A 16119-nucleotide genomic window follows, 5' to 3' on the forward strand; every position below is an offset into this window, starting at 1 on the left:
ACACAGTGCCACCCACACTATGAACACTCCTCACACAGTGCCACACACACAATGAACACTCCCTACACAGTGCCACACACACTATGAACACTCCTCACACAGTGCCACCCACACTATGAACACTCCTCACACAGTGCCACACACACAATGAACACTCCCTACACAGTGCCACACACACTGAACACTCCTCACACAGTGCCACCCGCACTATGAACACTCCCTACACAGTGCCACACACACTATGAACACTCCTCACACTGTTCCACACACTATGAACACTCCCTACACTGTGCTAAACCCACTATGAACACTCCTCACACAGTACCACACACGCTATGAACACTCCCCACACTGTGTCACACACACTATGAACACTCCCTACACTATGCCTCGTTCCTGACCCAGAAATCGATCGAGGTCTGCCATCTTTAAGGACATTCCAACCCGTAGGAGCTAGAAGTAGAAGTTATGAACTCCCAAAAACATCAGCGCATCCTTTGTGGAAGTATTTTTTCAGAAAGCCTTACATATAAATGATTAACCTGTGGATCCACCTCTCCCCATCTGTCATGTCTGTAACTGAACTTCGAACAGAAGTTTGAAGGAGCAAGGACATTGCAGTTGCCTTATTCATGTTTTCTTAATTCTCCAGTCTTCATTTATTGCTCTTGCCAATGTGAATACTTTCACCCAACAAATCATTTATGATTGATAAGTAATGTTTTAATATCTCTCCCTTTATTGTGAGCCTTCCACATTTAAGGAAATATTACAGATAGAGATACCCTTCATATATTACTTCAAATAAGGTATGTACAGGTATGTATATGAGGGAGAATTGTGGCTTTCCTCAGAAAGACAATAAAGACAATAATTGAGCGTCTCCAGGAAAGCATAGTCAGAGATTAATGACTTTTTTTTCCAGGAGAGACTTGGTTGGTTTTCAAAATGTGGAAATTCCATTTACAGTGACTAAGTTCTGTACTGAGGCAACCCTCCAAGAGCAACGCCCTACATTAATAACAAGCTGTGTCTCAACAATCACCCCTCCCCCCGAAAAACGAGAGAAAGCAAACATGCTAAACTGCTTCTCAATTAAGAGGAGACACAGAGTCCGTAGGTGCACACTGGAAGAACAAGGAGAGAAGGGGAAAGCTACCTCCATGTGCAAAGCGCGCTAGCCTGCCAGAACCCCACACTGGAGCAAAATAGAAATAAGGAAAAACGTCAGGTTCTGTGCCAGGATTCCATTTCCTGTACATATTACTGGGAGTTTGAGGTCCAGAGAGCCAGTAGGCCAGTGTCCATATTTGTGTCTGGGTCTATGCACTGGTGGACTTGTAATATGTCCTCATGAGACACACAAATACACGCACATGCAGTCATAAATACACGCTTGCACACCCATCTTATGTACATAGATGCCTTTATTTCAATATTGACATTGCGGCAAGAGTATCATAGCAACAAGCCTCTTTGACTCCTCCAACTTTTACTCCAGAAAAACCTCTCAAGACACCTGTGTTACCTGAAACACACACACATACAGACGCATGTCTTTCATCATGTTGAATTCTGAGTGGTCATTAAAAATAGCTCCTGCAAGATGATTCTCAGGATTTTCACAATTAACATAGAATATTCTCAAGTGGCAGTTTGAAACAAAGGATACACCACCATAGGCTCTACTGTACAAAAAAGGTGTATTTCAGATTGTGAAATGATGAAGAATTCGGGTTGAAGAGAGAATAAGTTTACACCAATAATAATGACAGCGCCTTTCCTCTTTTTAAATGCTTAGAAAGAATAAGGGCAATCAAACAAAAAACACACATGAGCAAAGATAAGAGAGATAGCTGTATTATTTGATCCTGCCGAAGCTGACTTCCTTTACTGTTCTAGTGACATTGACGCGATGTGTTGACGAGATAAATCCGGCGGAACGTACAGAAGCAGCGGAGACATCTACGCGTGTAATCTGCGCGAGACGCTGCCTCCGGGATGAGGGAGTGTGTTTGTTCGGCGCCGCAGCGCTCTGTACAAAGATGCGGAACGCAGCCGGCACAGACGGATCTGTCCGCTCCTCGTCGTGTCTTTAACAGCATTAAAAGGTTGCCTCTGGGCACGAGCAGATAAGAAGGGATTAAGATTCATTACAAACCAAACTGCCGACACCATACCGCAGCCGTGCCCGCCCCCTGCTTCCCGCAATAGCCTAATTGTAAGGAACCGAGTATTTGCCAGTTATGTATGAGAAAATAATCGCACTGTTAGAAAGCAAATAATCCTCAAACTATTCAAAATCAACAACAAAAATGCCATGAGGGCTGTCTGCCTGTAATGTATTCTGACAACAAAACGCTAACAAATGGGTATTTCCCTGCACAAAAACAAACATGAAATTATACATAGACACACAAGCACACACGTGCACACGCATACACACACACACACACACACACACACACACACACACACACACACACAGATGCATGCACTCACACACCTCTGATTTGTAATATCTCTGATACTCTTCAGTGAAGAAGGTCAAAGAAAATGATTTCCTCGTGTTCAGTGGATATTCAATGTTCTATGAAGGTAAGATTATTCTAGAAATGCACACATACTGTACATGGCCCGCATGTACATTCACCACAGCTTTACTGACCTCTGCCTTTCCCCTCAGGAAAATCACACCATTCATACCTTCTGCTGGACTGGTCTTCATTGAATAATTCTGTGATACAGCTTGTTGTATTAACGCTGAGTAGTACTGCGCTATTGTAAAATTTATTAAAATAGTTGGCGTAGCCTACACATTATTTCAGGTAGATTTATCTGATTTTATAGCCTATTTAACAATTAATTTGCTGTTTTTACTCTGTGTGGTAGCCTAATATTTGACTATAACAAAGCATAGCCTTCTGAAATGACCGTCTGTTTTAATTGTCTACGTTTAATCCACCTTTTCCTCACCGCATAGTGCAGTTGTAGACCAATTTCCCCACAATATATACAGGTAATTATACCAGCTAACTTGATGAGCTGATAGTTAAGCCAGCTCCCCTGATTACCTTGTGTGATCAAATACTGAATTGACAATGATCAAGCCAAACTGTGAACCACTTTTTCATTTCATGTTCCTCCCAAATTTACATGTGAACGGCTTTTATTTAAAATGCAAGGCCCATCTGTGCTCCCTGGGTAGGCTACTTTCTTGTAACCCTATTTAGCATGTGGGCAGCTAGTGATGGTGTTATAAGGATTTCATCACTGTGTCAAACTTGGCTTGACTAGCTTGGTGCCAAAACACCATTGAGTAAGATATAGAGACAGAGCAGAGGGACAAAGCGGTGTGAGAAACAACTGGAAGCATTTTAATTCTCTATTCCTAAAGAAATGAAAAGTTTTCTGTGAGGAAGAGAAAAGCGAAAAATAAGAGGGGAGCAAATTATTTGATGACTCATTTATGCCAAGCACATTACGTAAACAGCTAGTAAGTTTCTTGGTTTTGATTTTTCCATTAGCCAAACACAATGGATGTGCACTCCATTAAAATAGCGCACTAAATGACAAGGAGAAAGATGACAAAGAAGAAAAAAAGATAGAAAGTGAGAGAGGGAGAGAAAAAGTAAGGACAGTAAATTAATTACAGGTCCTTGTCATCACCTTCAAAGCAGTTTCCCTTCTGCTCTCCTGCACACAGCACACTTCCTTTGACCTCTGACCTCTGACTGAAGGCTGAGAGACGGACATATGCAGATGACTGATACAAAGAAAGCTATCCCTGTGCTAAAGCAGTCCCACTGACAACCAAGTGAAAGGTGTGCGTAACCTTAAGCGACTTAAATTTGTCGAGCAGAGCAAATAAGCGAGGCGACCATGTGATGACAGCTGGAGGTCGGGGTCACTGATAAAACTGTGTATTTTTACCCCCGGCCACACCGTGCTACCTGCTGCTGCTTTTCCCACAATGCCCCGGGGCATGGCCTTGTCTGGACCGCCCATCGATCGGCATAAATTAACACTCACCCATTAGAGCGTAGACAGCATCAGGGGGGGCTCGTGCGGGGTGAGGGAGGAACACATCTGTCCCTGTGACTACCACACTGTAGCCAAACATTTCCCACTGGAGCAGACGCCCTCAGCAGATGTTACAAGTGTAATCACATTAAAGTCTTCCGCAAAATAATGTCGAGCATGCTTTCTGTAACAGCATAACAGTAAATATCTACATAAAATCTTCAGTGGCAAAGCATTAGAGAGCATTTCAACCATATTGTTATAGTTACAGAGAGCGGTTCATACTTATGTGTCCCTGTTCCACTCCCATTGCACCCTATGCCCGCTCCCCTTCAGGTGGAAACGCAGATTCACCATCTCTGGCCCTCGGCCAGGTCTGGCCACTCAGCACCCACCGTTTGCTAATCGATGGAGCATGGAGCCGGCACTCTTTGTCGCCATGCGTAGGCACGGGCTCTGCCCCGATCATTTCAGCGGCTCTCAGACCCTGCAGCGTCGGCATGTTTGAGCAGCGAGATGCTTCGCCGGAGCCTTTTTGTGATTAGCGCAGGCCGTTTAGCGATTCGCCCAAGTCGTTTCGCGATTGGCAGGTCTTTTTAGGATCGGTATGGATTTAAAATAGAAAGGAATCTGTTAATGACTGCTAGGGCCCTTTTTCTTGTCGACTCCCCTGTTTGCAATGCCCAGTCGTGTATACAGTATCAGCGTTCAATACTGGAACCTCCAGAAGCGAATGCGGACAAGCACGTACTCCCCTCGGAAGCAAGTGATGTGATGCCAGCACCACCGCAGAGTTCTGCACAGATATGAGCTTCACACGCAGGTGCCCAGGGTGGGTGACACACACACTTCGGTCGACTGAACCCTCCCTAACCATGGGCCACTATCAGTTATGTGCCTCCCTGCAGGGCTGCCGACCACGCAGTGGCACGGCTAGGCTTCAGTCCTGGGCCCTGGGGAGCATCCACGCACTAGAACATGCACGATGCACTATGCCTCAACACCAGGGCCCTGTTCATGACGCAGACATTTTCAGAATTGGCAGGAAGCCTTTTCTCAAATGTCACAGGTTTTTGTGATTGCCATGACTTTTAAATTAGGTAAAAAGCTTTTTATAATCATGCAAGCCCCTCTTTTGATTGTCTTGGCACAAAATCAGAAGCACCCTGGAAAGTGTGTTAAAATAATATTGTCTTTTACGTGACAAAACAATTAATGGTGTTAACAACACATCTCACTGCTAAAAAAAAAAAAAAAGAACTAAAGAAGAATATGAATCGTATTGTGTACATATTAAAATATGTAATCTGTAATTGAATATATGGATTAACAGCCATACATAAACACACAGAAACACATACATACAGTTACAGCATAGTAATAAGATGAATGACATTGAATCTTCAATGTCCTTCTTTGGCAATATTGCATGTTACCGTCTGAGAACTGTTCTTCATTCCAAATATCTCCTAAGCTCAAAAGCATCTGAGCTGATCCATGTACACTATATGTCCACGTCAGCTCTGTGACTCTACTGTACAGCAATGAATGTCCCTGCATAGCCAAATAAAGTATGAATCCCATGAAGACATCATCTTACAAAGATGATCTGTTTTCATAAGAGCTGCCTTGACTCCATTTCCATTTAAACCAAAAAATGTTTATCCTTTCTTCTCTCTCGCTCTTATGAAAAAGATATTTCTGGATTTCTGATTCATGCAGCTGCCTCAAAATAACAATGACAACCCAAGGCAGTTATTCCGTTTTTTTAAGTTTGAATAGACAACAACGTCTCCACAACATGAGCCTGTCTAAATGATGCATGCCACAATTAAGGCAAAAAATGTGGCTAGGACCCCTCCCATTCCCATTCCCACCAGAGAGGGTGTGTGCGTGTGTGTGTATGGGTGTGTGTGCATGTGTTTATGTGGGTGAGTGGGTAAATGGGTATGTGTGTGTGTGTGTTATGTGAATAGGTGTGTGTGTATGCGTGTGCGTGTTTCCATGTGTGTGTGCTTGTCCCTGTGAGTGTGTGTGTGTGAGTGTGCGTGTGTGTTAAGAGTGGAGCTCATTTGGTGGGGTTGAGCTGAGAGAGCTGAGGTCGGGGTGGCAGGTCCAGACACTGATCCAGAAACTGTGGCCTTATTCAGCCCTGCTCTCGCGGGACGGGGGAACAAAGAAACACTGTACCAATGCCGCCAGCTGCAGGTAACACACACACATACACACACACATGCACACACAAACACACATTCACACACACAGACTCACACACACACACACCAAGGGTAATTACAGACATTACCTCGACCACACCGACATAAACACATTCGTAATGGACGACAGTGCCTAAAGCAAACCAAAAAGGAAAGAAACCCTTCTGCACTGTCATGCAACTTGGTATTCCTAGCGCCAATCATACCAGCTCGCTGTAATAAGATTATTTTGCATTCTCCCATGAATCATGACTTTCCTTAATCACCCCTTAATTGGTGTCTCTCCTTGCATTCTTATTTTAGGTGTTGATGGAACATGGGGTCACCTAATTGATGACCAGGAGTTTATACTGAGAGGCTGATGTCCTGACCAATGAGAGGGCAAGCTGGGGCTAAGCCTGGCCAATGAAATGGCAAGCTGGGGCCAAGCTTTGTTTTAAATTCAGCACAGCTGGCAGCTTGGCTCTTACACCTTTGAAGCTTGTCCAATGCCATTGCTGTTACCTGTGTGGTGTGTTTCCTAGCTTTCTACTGTTGAATAATGTTAAAATATTTGTTTTGGCTATTTTGTCATTTAATTTGGCAAAAGCTAGCCAAAATGTGTGCATGTGAGTCACAACTCGCACAGATCTATGTTAAGTGTACATTCTGCTTTTACTGCGGTAATGTTGATATATCATTTTATAAGGATTTCTTGTAGTCCATCTTAATGAGGTCAAAGTATATTTTTCTATGAAGGTTTTACCCAGTTACATATGCATTGCCAGTCTGCTGCGTTATGTAAAAGTGAAATTAGCCAAAGATTATAGCCTGTGTGTTGTTTTTTTGTTATTTATTGTAACTACAAATTTGAGGCCCTATATCCTTGCAGTTTAATTTAAAGCATTTTACCGTATCATAAAAGTTACCTTTTCAAAACAAAACAAAACAAATAAACTTTTTTGGACATTTGTTTCCATATTCGCATTCAGCCACATTCAGGTTACTATTATTTTTAGGAGAGACAGAGTGTGTGAATGAGAGAGAGGTCTGGTCTCTCTAGGTAGTGCTCTGCTGCCAGATCTGGTCATTTCACAACACTGGCAGTGGATCCATAATGAACTACATGTGAACTTGTCAGTCTGTTCTCAGTCACATTAGAGCGGTCACTGTCCCCCCGCGGACGGGCTGTGAGTGGGGAGCAGTGTGCCGGGCCTGAGGCAGCACAGCATCGCCTGAGTCTGATCAGCACTCAGCCCGGCCCTTTCAGTCTCCGCCTGCCTCTGTTTCCTGTCTACCCCCTTCTACACCCTGCGCCTCTGTGTCCTGTCTACACCCTGCTACACCCTGCACCTCTGTTTCCTGTCTACCCCCTTCTACACCCTGTGCCTCTGTTTCCTGTCTATACCCTGCGCCTCTCTTTCCTATCTACACCCTGCTACACCCTGCGCCTCTCTTTCCTGTCTACACCCTGCTACACCCTGCACCTCTGTTTCCTGTCTACCCCCTTCTACACCCTGTGCCTCTGTTTCCTGTCTACACCCTGCGCCTCTCTTTCCTGTCTACACCCTGCTACACCCTGCGCCTCTCTTTCCTGTCTACACCCTGCTACACCCTGTGCCTGTTTCCTGTCTATACCCTGCGCCTCTGTTTTGTGTCTACATCCTGCTACACCCTGCGCCTCTGTTTCTTGTCTACGCCCTGCGCCACTGTTTCCTGTCTACACCCTGTGCCTCTGTTTCCTGTCTGCACCCTGCGCCTCTGCTTCCTGTCTACACCCTGCACCTCTGTTTCCTGTCTACACCCTGCACCTCTGTTTCCTGTCTACACCCTGCTACACCCTGTGTCTCTATTTTGTGTCTACACCATTACACCCTGCGCCTCTGTTTTGTGTCTACACCGTGTTACACCCTGCTACAAGTAGCTCTCTTTAATGAGCTGCTACATCCCCTCCTGTCCTCATTCGCTCACCCCCTCTTTCTCACCCTTTCCCTGTCTACACGCTTTCAGATGCCCTTTCACATTTTTATTTCCTCTCTTTCATCGACTCTAGCCTCACTCCCTCACTTTATCTTTCATCAGGGCACAGCTTGGGAACCATACTGTGTCCAATATTGCAGTAATATCCCCAGAAACAGACCAAGCATACGCTCCCAAACTCTGTTTACACACAGCCTCTCCATGCAACAGCCCAGTTAATAACAATGTGCACTGCGCAAGGCAGAAGTGTGAAATAAACATCAATGGAGTCGCAACTTGACTTCATTTGAATAAAGTGTGTTCAACACAGAATTTGGTTACAACTTGGTGATCGAAATGCGATGCCGTCTTACTGAAACAGAAAAATTAAATATATCAGAGCTAACAGAAGAGATACGTTTTTCTTTTTTCATGCTATTTGAAATGTGTACTGCCAGAGAGGGACATGGGCAGACAGAGCGTCAGAATGGGCGGAGGGGAAATATGACATTGTCACAGTCATAAGGACAGTCTAGCAAAGTGATAGAGGACAAGATGGCAGGGTGTTGAGGTGATGAGGGGGAAAGTTGAGGACACTGCTCCCTGTTGGGTCTATTGCTTCAGGGGCATTTAAACTCCACAGAACATTCCAGAACGGTGAGCAATTCTAAGAAACCTGGGAAGAGTTTAGGACCCTGGATCACTCTAGGACTGGATAAAATGAAGAAGTTCCAGGTTACTGAATAAAGTATAGAATCCTGATGGCTTTGAGCGCTAGTTGAACTGTACTAGGCCACTGCAATATGGTAACTCTTTGTCCCCCTCTCCTATTAAGGGTCTGAAAGAAAAAGTCAGTGATAAATCTCTGTGACTCAGCATTAAACACAATCTGAAAGCTGCATAATAATGAGCCTTTTTCAGTTATTATAAATGAAGGAAACACGCACTCACACATATTACAGCATATGGCATTGGTGTTATAATGGATCAATATTTCATGAAAGCAATGTGCCATGAAGGAGTGTGGCTTCTGCTAATTAATGTTTGTCAAATGACTGTGGGGCTGAGTGTACCAATACTATACACACATACACTCACACACGCGCGCACACACACACACGTACGTACATACACACACACACCCGCACACATGCATACCCACACACATACAAATCTCTCCCTAGGAGAAGGGAACATGGAGTTTGTTGATTTAATTACAGCTTGAAGTGTAAAACCTAGTTTTTTCCATGATGAATGATTGAATGGGGTCTTTTGTTAGGTTATCCTTCAGTGGCTGTGACTCATTTCTTTAAACCCATGAAGCACCTCAACAGAACCCAGTGGTCCTGCCAAAACAGTACAGGGTTTTGCACATTTGCAGCCACAGACTTCCACCCTCCTCAAACTGTTTCTTCTGCATGTGTTGAAAATGAAATACATGCTACACTCAAACAAGCTGCAAATATAGCTTGTCTGATAATTTGGTTTGCATGGGTTTCTCACAGGAAACTCACCAATCAATAGTTGATTTAGCCACAGAGAACATTTACATGCAGAATGCTACGTCTTGTTTCATATTTCATTTGATATGATCAGTATTTAATTCTGTGACACACACCTGCACACACACGCACGCACACACACACACACACACTCACACACACACACACACGCTCACACACACACACACACACACACACACACCTGCACACACACACACACACACACACACACACACACTCACACACACACACACACACGCTCACACAGTCTCACACACACACACACACACTCACACACACACACACACACACACACACACACTCTCTCACACACACACTCACACACACACACACACACTGCTTTTCTTCCTGTTGTTTAACTCACAGTGAGATATCTGTGCTAAACCCACCCAGGCCCAGGAACTAGAGCAAGCCCTCCTATCCTAAGAGAGATCCTATAACCCACATTTACAAGACGATGCTATAATATACGTCGAGCCCACCCTAATGAAAGAAACGTTGTTCAGATGACAACATGTCATTAAGTCATTATCTCTTTTATAGTGATAGCATCATGGGTTTCTCTCACTTTCTCTTACTTTCTCCCTCCCAGTTCACCATCCCACTCCCTGTAGGCTCTCTCCCTCTCTCTCTCCATCCCCCGCTCCACACATCTGGTCTGCTCAGTCCTCTTCAAACTCCTCTTTCCAAACTCCTCCATTCCCCCCAAGCATACCTCCACAACCTCCCCTTCATCATTCGCTTCCAACCGCCCTCTGTCTCACCATCGCTGCTCTCCACAGCTCAGCTCATTGCAGGGCATTATAAATGCGCCCGACATAAACAATTTCATTTAGCTTACATTAGCTGCACCTGAGGAGACTCTGAAACGCATGCCCTCCTTCAGTGACTTTTAGAAAGCACTGTTCTCTGGCCCCAGGTCAGCGCTGCTGGCTCACCATCAGGTACGGGCGATAGTTAATGGCTGAATGTTCTTTTTTAAGAGCCACTTACAGCCCACCATCTGAACCAGCAATTGAGTATTTTCTGTAGTTCTCTGGGGGAGGGGGGGTCTTATTATTATTAAACACCTCCTCCCCTCCCTTTGCAGCGCCTCACCTGGGTACAGATTCTGTCCTCTGTCAGAGACACGAATGGAGAGACAGAGAGAGAGAGAGAGAGAGAGAGAGAAAGAGAGACAGAGAGAGAGAAGAAGAGAGATGTGGGTCGCACACTGAATTAATGCACTGCATGTCCTTTCTCTGTCTCCCTATCTGTGTGTCTCTTTTCATTCATTTGAAGAGAAAACAACCTTTCATTACATCTTCAATCCAAATTACCGAAAGCAATTTTTTCGACATGTCTTAAAGATATTATACATAATACTTCTCGCGGATATTTCTTTAGAAGACAAATTCTTTCCTTTCCGCTGCACTTTTCTCATTTTACCGTCTTAACTCAATCTGGGAGATAAAGAGGGAAAATGTAGCAGTCAGGTCTCTACCGGCTTTTCCCAGTTTGAGTCACGCAAGCGTTGAGGTTATCGTCACACTGTAAAAGCTTCTTGTTGAAAATGAGGGAGACTTTAATACAAATGCTTCAAATATACAAAACTGTGAGACTTAATAGAATTTTCTAAATGACTGAAGTGTAATATAAAACATTCTCAAGCACAAGGTCTCTCACTGAAGCTTTAAAATCCAAATGCTGTATTAGGCAGCTTTTAGTCAGGCTACATATTGCCTGTGTTTTTCTGTGATCTCTCTCTCTCTCTCTCGCTCTCTTTCTAGTATCCTAGCTGCATGTTACATTTGAAGCTTGAATCCTACCTTGTTTAAAAATACACTGACAGAGTGATTTACTGTAAATGATTTACTGATTGATGTCACGGTCAGAGAGCTGATGTTGTCTCACTTTCATGACCCTGGGCAACCTTTAGCATGCTTTTTATTTGTCTTATTTTTAGGAGAGCAGTTGATCAAAATTACACGAGATTACAGGAAAAAGACAGGAAATACTTGAAATAGTGCACCATGGGAGTTCCTTGTCACACTTCCTCTTACAGTCCTCTTACAGACACAGTCAAGTGAAGTGGAATATCATAGAAGGAATATCTTATCTAAACCACATTGACCAGAGCTGAGGGGGTTGGATGTTTAGCGCAGCAATGTTTGGTGTCTATCTAAATATGTGGAGCTTGAATATGTGGTGTCATGAATGTGGTGTCATGAATACATTCTTCTTAGACTAGCAAATAGTTGTAGCCAGCTAGCCAGCTAGCTAAATGGTAAAGAAGTAGCTGTATCTTTAGCATGTTTAATATGTATATATTGGTTGATCAATATTTGATATAGTCTTCTTGACATTGTGGCGATTATCATTTTCTTCTTGCTGATAGGTGAGTGTTGACAATTCAATTAAAATGAAATTAAAATTCATCAATAAATGTAACCACCCAGACCACCCAACTTATGAGCCAAAAGCACTTCACCCGATAACTGCCATACTACCTCCTCACCTGGACTACTGCCATGCTGGGATATCTCTACTGGCTTAGCAGTCAATGTGTCTTCTCTATCGACACTCTACTTCACATTTACAAGGTAATGGCCTTCTCTCTAGTCTCTTCCATTCTCCCAAACCTGTGTTCATAAACTACCAAACGATAACTGTTTCCTCTGCTCAAAACACCCTCATGCCTCTCTTCTCTGCATCGGGATTTGTGCCACGGCGTGTGTGAGTGCACGTGTGAGTGTGTATGTATGCGTGTGTGTATGTGTGTATTTGTGTGTGTGAATGTGTGTGTGTGTGTATGTGTATGTGTGTGTTTATGTGTGTGTGTCTGTGTGTGTGTGTGTGTATGTGTGTGTCTGTGTATGTGTGTGTTTATGTGTGTGTGTCTGTGTATGTGTGTGTTTATGTGTGTGTGTGTCTGTGTGTATGTGTGTGTGTGTGTCTGTGTATGTGTGTGTTTGTGTGTGTGGGGGGGGTTACAGTTATCTGCAGTATCTGAAACAGCATGATTGGCACCACACGGTTCCCATTACACAGTGATTCAGCCTTTATTGTACTTCCCGACATAGAGAAACCAACTTGTTTTCAGTTTATTTTGTATTAATGATTTCAATTTCATGGCAAAAACATGGAAAAAGGAATAGACTCAAATATTTTACTCCCTAAAAAGAACCAATGTTTCCTCTTCTGACATACCAGAACATTCCATATATAACTGCCAGCATAGATGATGTAATGAATTTGACACAAAAGACACAAAAACTGACAATACTTCTCAGCCCTGTTCGCACATTTGAGTTTCCCATGGTCCCTTGCGTGTGACAGGGGTGCTAATTATACCCCGAGAAAGCGGGCCACGTTTCCCAGAGCAGGTTCCCACAGAGTGTGGACCAGCGCTCTGAGGAGATGAACCACATCATCTCTCATGCATCTTCGGCCTCACACACTGACTCCCTTTCTTATGTACAGACCTTGTAATCTAACTCTCCGGAGAATTTTGTATTGATTTAAAGAGGTGATGGTCAAGATAGAATGTACAGTACGCGCTCTTCCAGCCACCTTCCATCCCCCCCCCCCTGTGCAGAGTATCTACACGTGCTCACCGCCCCCACATCCCCCAACCCCTGCTCCGTATCCTCACTGTCGCACAGGGAGCTGTGCTGACCTTGAAATCTCACATTTCATCATTACAGCTGGAAGGAGAAAAGACAGCTTGGAAGGACAATGATGTCTCCATCAACTCACATTTTAACCTTTATACTCACGAGGTGAATACAAATAACAGTGCCATTGTGGCTTTGTGCCTTTGTGCCTTGCTGTACGCATCACTTCCTGTTTTATTTCCTGTTTCCTGTCCCCAGCTTGTTGGGCCTCAGGATATCTGTCTTATTACCAGTGGAGAGAAATGGTGACAGAAAGTCACATCATTTTAAGCTTCGTCATGGAGACCCCTTGGTAGGCAGCATTCTCCGGTCACTGGGGGTTCGTTTAGAAGGGAGGACCATGTCAATTTTAGCTATTTGTAACCAATCTTCCTGGAGTGCCTTGCCTCATTCACCACCCTCCCTTTCTCCCTCCTCCTCTCTCTCTCCCTCTCCCTCCAGCATTATTAATTCATCCGCAGATAAAAGCAGATCTATCATTCTGTCACAGCGGTGAAGAAATCTCTGGCACTGCAGGAACCGGGCCTGCAGGCCTGGCTCCCTGACCGTCTGTATAACAGTGCGCTCTTCATCCCCGCTGCAAAGCCCTGGCCTTTTAGCAAACGATTACACACAGCTCAGCCACGAAGCCAGCCCCCAGCCTCCCCCCGCCGGGCAGGGGTCTGCTCCGGCCAGGGAAGAAACGTCCCATTGGCTTCACACTTGGCCCATATTTATCCCCAGCCGTGTGCCCAGAACGCAGGTTTCCAGGCCAGTCGGCCAAACGGCAGATCAGAACCCCCGGGAAACCCCCAGAAACTCGGAGCGTTCGGCCTATGCCACGCTGCGTGTGTCAGAGCCAAAATGGCGCAGTGGACTTTGGACACACTGCCTTCCCTGCACCACTTCGGAGACAGAAAATTAGAGAGCTGTGTCTCTGAGTGGGCCAGAGAGGGGCGGGGCAAGCCTGCTCACCATCACCACTGACAATGGTAATGACGGAAGGACAGAATTACAAATGAGCGCACAAATTACGCAAGGGTTGTGTGTGTGTGAATGTGTGTGTCTGCCTGGTCATTGTTCGTGCAAAAGGTCATCGATAGCTTTGTCTGGTCTCTTTCCCTCTAATGCAGCAAACACCCGGACACAAACACATGCACACACACACACACACTCACAATCACACATGCACATGCACACACACACACGCACACACACACTCACACTCACAATCACACATGCACACACACACGCACATACACAAGCACACACACATACACACATGCACACACACACTCTCACAATCACACAAGAACACACGCACACACACACTCTCACACACACACACACACACACACACACACATGCACACACACACTCACACACACACGCTCATACAAACGCACACAGACACACACACACACACACCCACACACACACACACTCATTTCCTCACTGACCTCTTCCCTGCTGAGCCAGTGTGGTAGCAGTGCTCCTGGACTCTTTAGCACTGCGCTGCAGAACAGGCTTTTGGAAACTGTGACACACACTTTTATATAATCACTCAAAGCTTAACTCTTTCCACCCCTCAATACCTTTCCAACCACTTTATCTTCTGTATCGCACCACAGCGCTTCATGCAAAGTGTATTCTCATCGTTCCCTTATTCTCTGAGTTTACTGTTTCCAACACTTCCATGAGTGTAAACTGAATATTTCCTCTCACTAGCTTACTGTAGATTCCACCTGTATGTCATCAGGGTGAGTCTGAATATATCACAAGCTTCCAAACACTGTTAACATCTGCTCAAGCTACAGCTTGTCATCTACATAAAGGGTCTGAGATGGGCTGAGGATGGCAGCGGGCCCCAGAGATGCAGCTGGAGAGGGAAGTATTACTCACTTTTAGGGAGTCGAAGCAGGCGATGACCCTCCCGTTCTCCACCTGACAGCTCTTAGCAGGGTGTGCAAATTTACATTCACTGTCCGGCCTCGAGCAGGTGCCCCTCTGGAACTCCCTGCAGACCTCCAGAGTCAGCCACTTGGTGTCCCGGATGGGCGTGACGTTCACTGCCATGGCAATGACCGAGAGCGAAAGAAATCCAGGTGAGAGAAATCTACGGTGTGTGTGTCTCCTGTCGTCTTTCTTTTCCCAAAAAATGAACTTGAAAACGGCACTTAAAAATACTGCAAATATAGCGATACAAAAAGTAGGGTAGCTGTCCGGAGCGGGTGCAGTGGGGCAGAGTTAGGGGGGAGGACAAAGAGACTGAGGGGCCTGGGACACGCCTGCGATCAGTGGCCCATCTCCAGAGTGAGCGTGGGGGGGCTGATAGGTGTGTCTGTGACCGCGCCCGCGCTGAGCCGTGCAGGCCGAACCGCCCCTCAACTGAAGCGTCGCACAGGAGCGATGGCGCGGCTCATTATCGACGGCCCCGGCACGGGGAGATAGATACGCGTCTGTACACAGTGACAATCAACAATTGACCATCCAAAAAACGCCTCTGTGCGGCGGTGTTAGGTCTCAGGTTTCGGGGGAGGGAGGGAGACAGACTGTGAGCACTGTGTCTGCTGAAGCAGCAGGGGGGGGGGGGATGAAGGTGGCTGCGGAGGCGATGAGGGTTCAGGTGAGCAGAGAAGGCCGTCCTCGCAGTGGCGTCGGCAGCAAGCAAGGCAAGAAGCAGAGACTGTTCTAGAAGCGGATCCAAGCAGCAGCAGACGTCAGGAAAGGCACTTCTTTTAGTACCAACCTGTAGAGGAGAGAGACAGTTAGCAGTCTGTAAGA

The 16119-nt window shown here is 45.4% G+C and overlaps 1 protein-coding gene across 8 annotated transcripts in view; it reads right to left on the reverse strand.

The window, feature by feature from the left end:
* The window catches only part of LOC133108681 (muscleblind-like protein 1), a 61789-nt gene that overhangs the window by 34271 nt on the left and 11399 nt on the right, over positions 1-16119 (reverse strand). For 6 of the 8 annotated variants that reach the window (XM_061218327.1, XM_061218326.1, XM_061218324.1 and 3 more), the window contains exon 2: positions 15238-16084. The exons of 1 other annotated variant lie outside the window; for it this stretch is intronic. In XM_061218327.1, coding sequence (XP_061074311.1) covers positions 15238-15411 — 174 coding nt within the window. In that variant the 5' untranslated portion in view covers positions 15412-16084. The remainder of the gene's footprint in view (positions 1-15237; positions 16085-16119) is intronic. One more of the 8 variants, XM_061218329.1, reaches the window with a different exon arrangement.

This window comes from Conger conger, chromosome 13 (assembly GCF_963514075.1).
Source record: "Conger conger chromosome 13, fConCon1.1, whole genome shotgun sequence".
Lineage (NCBI taxonomy): Eukaryota > Metazoa > Chordata > Actinopteri > Anguilliformes > Congridae > Conger > Conger conger.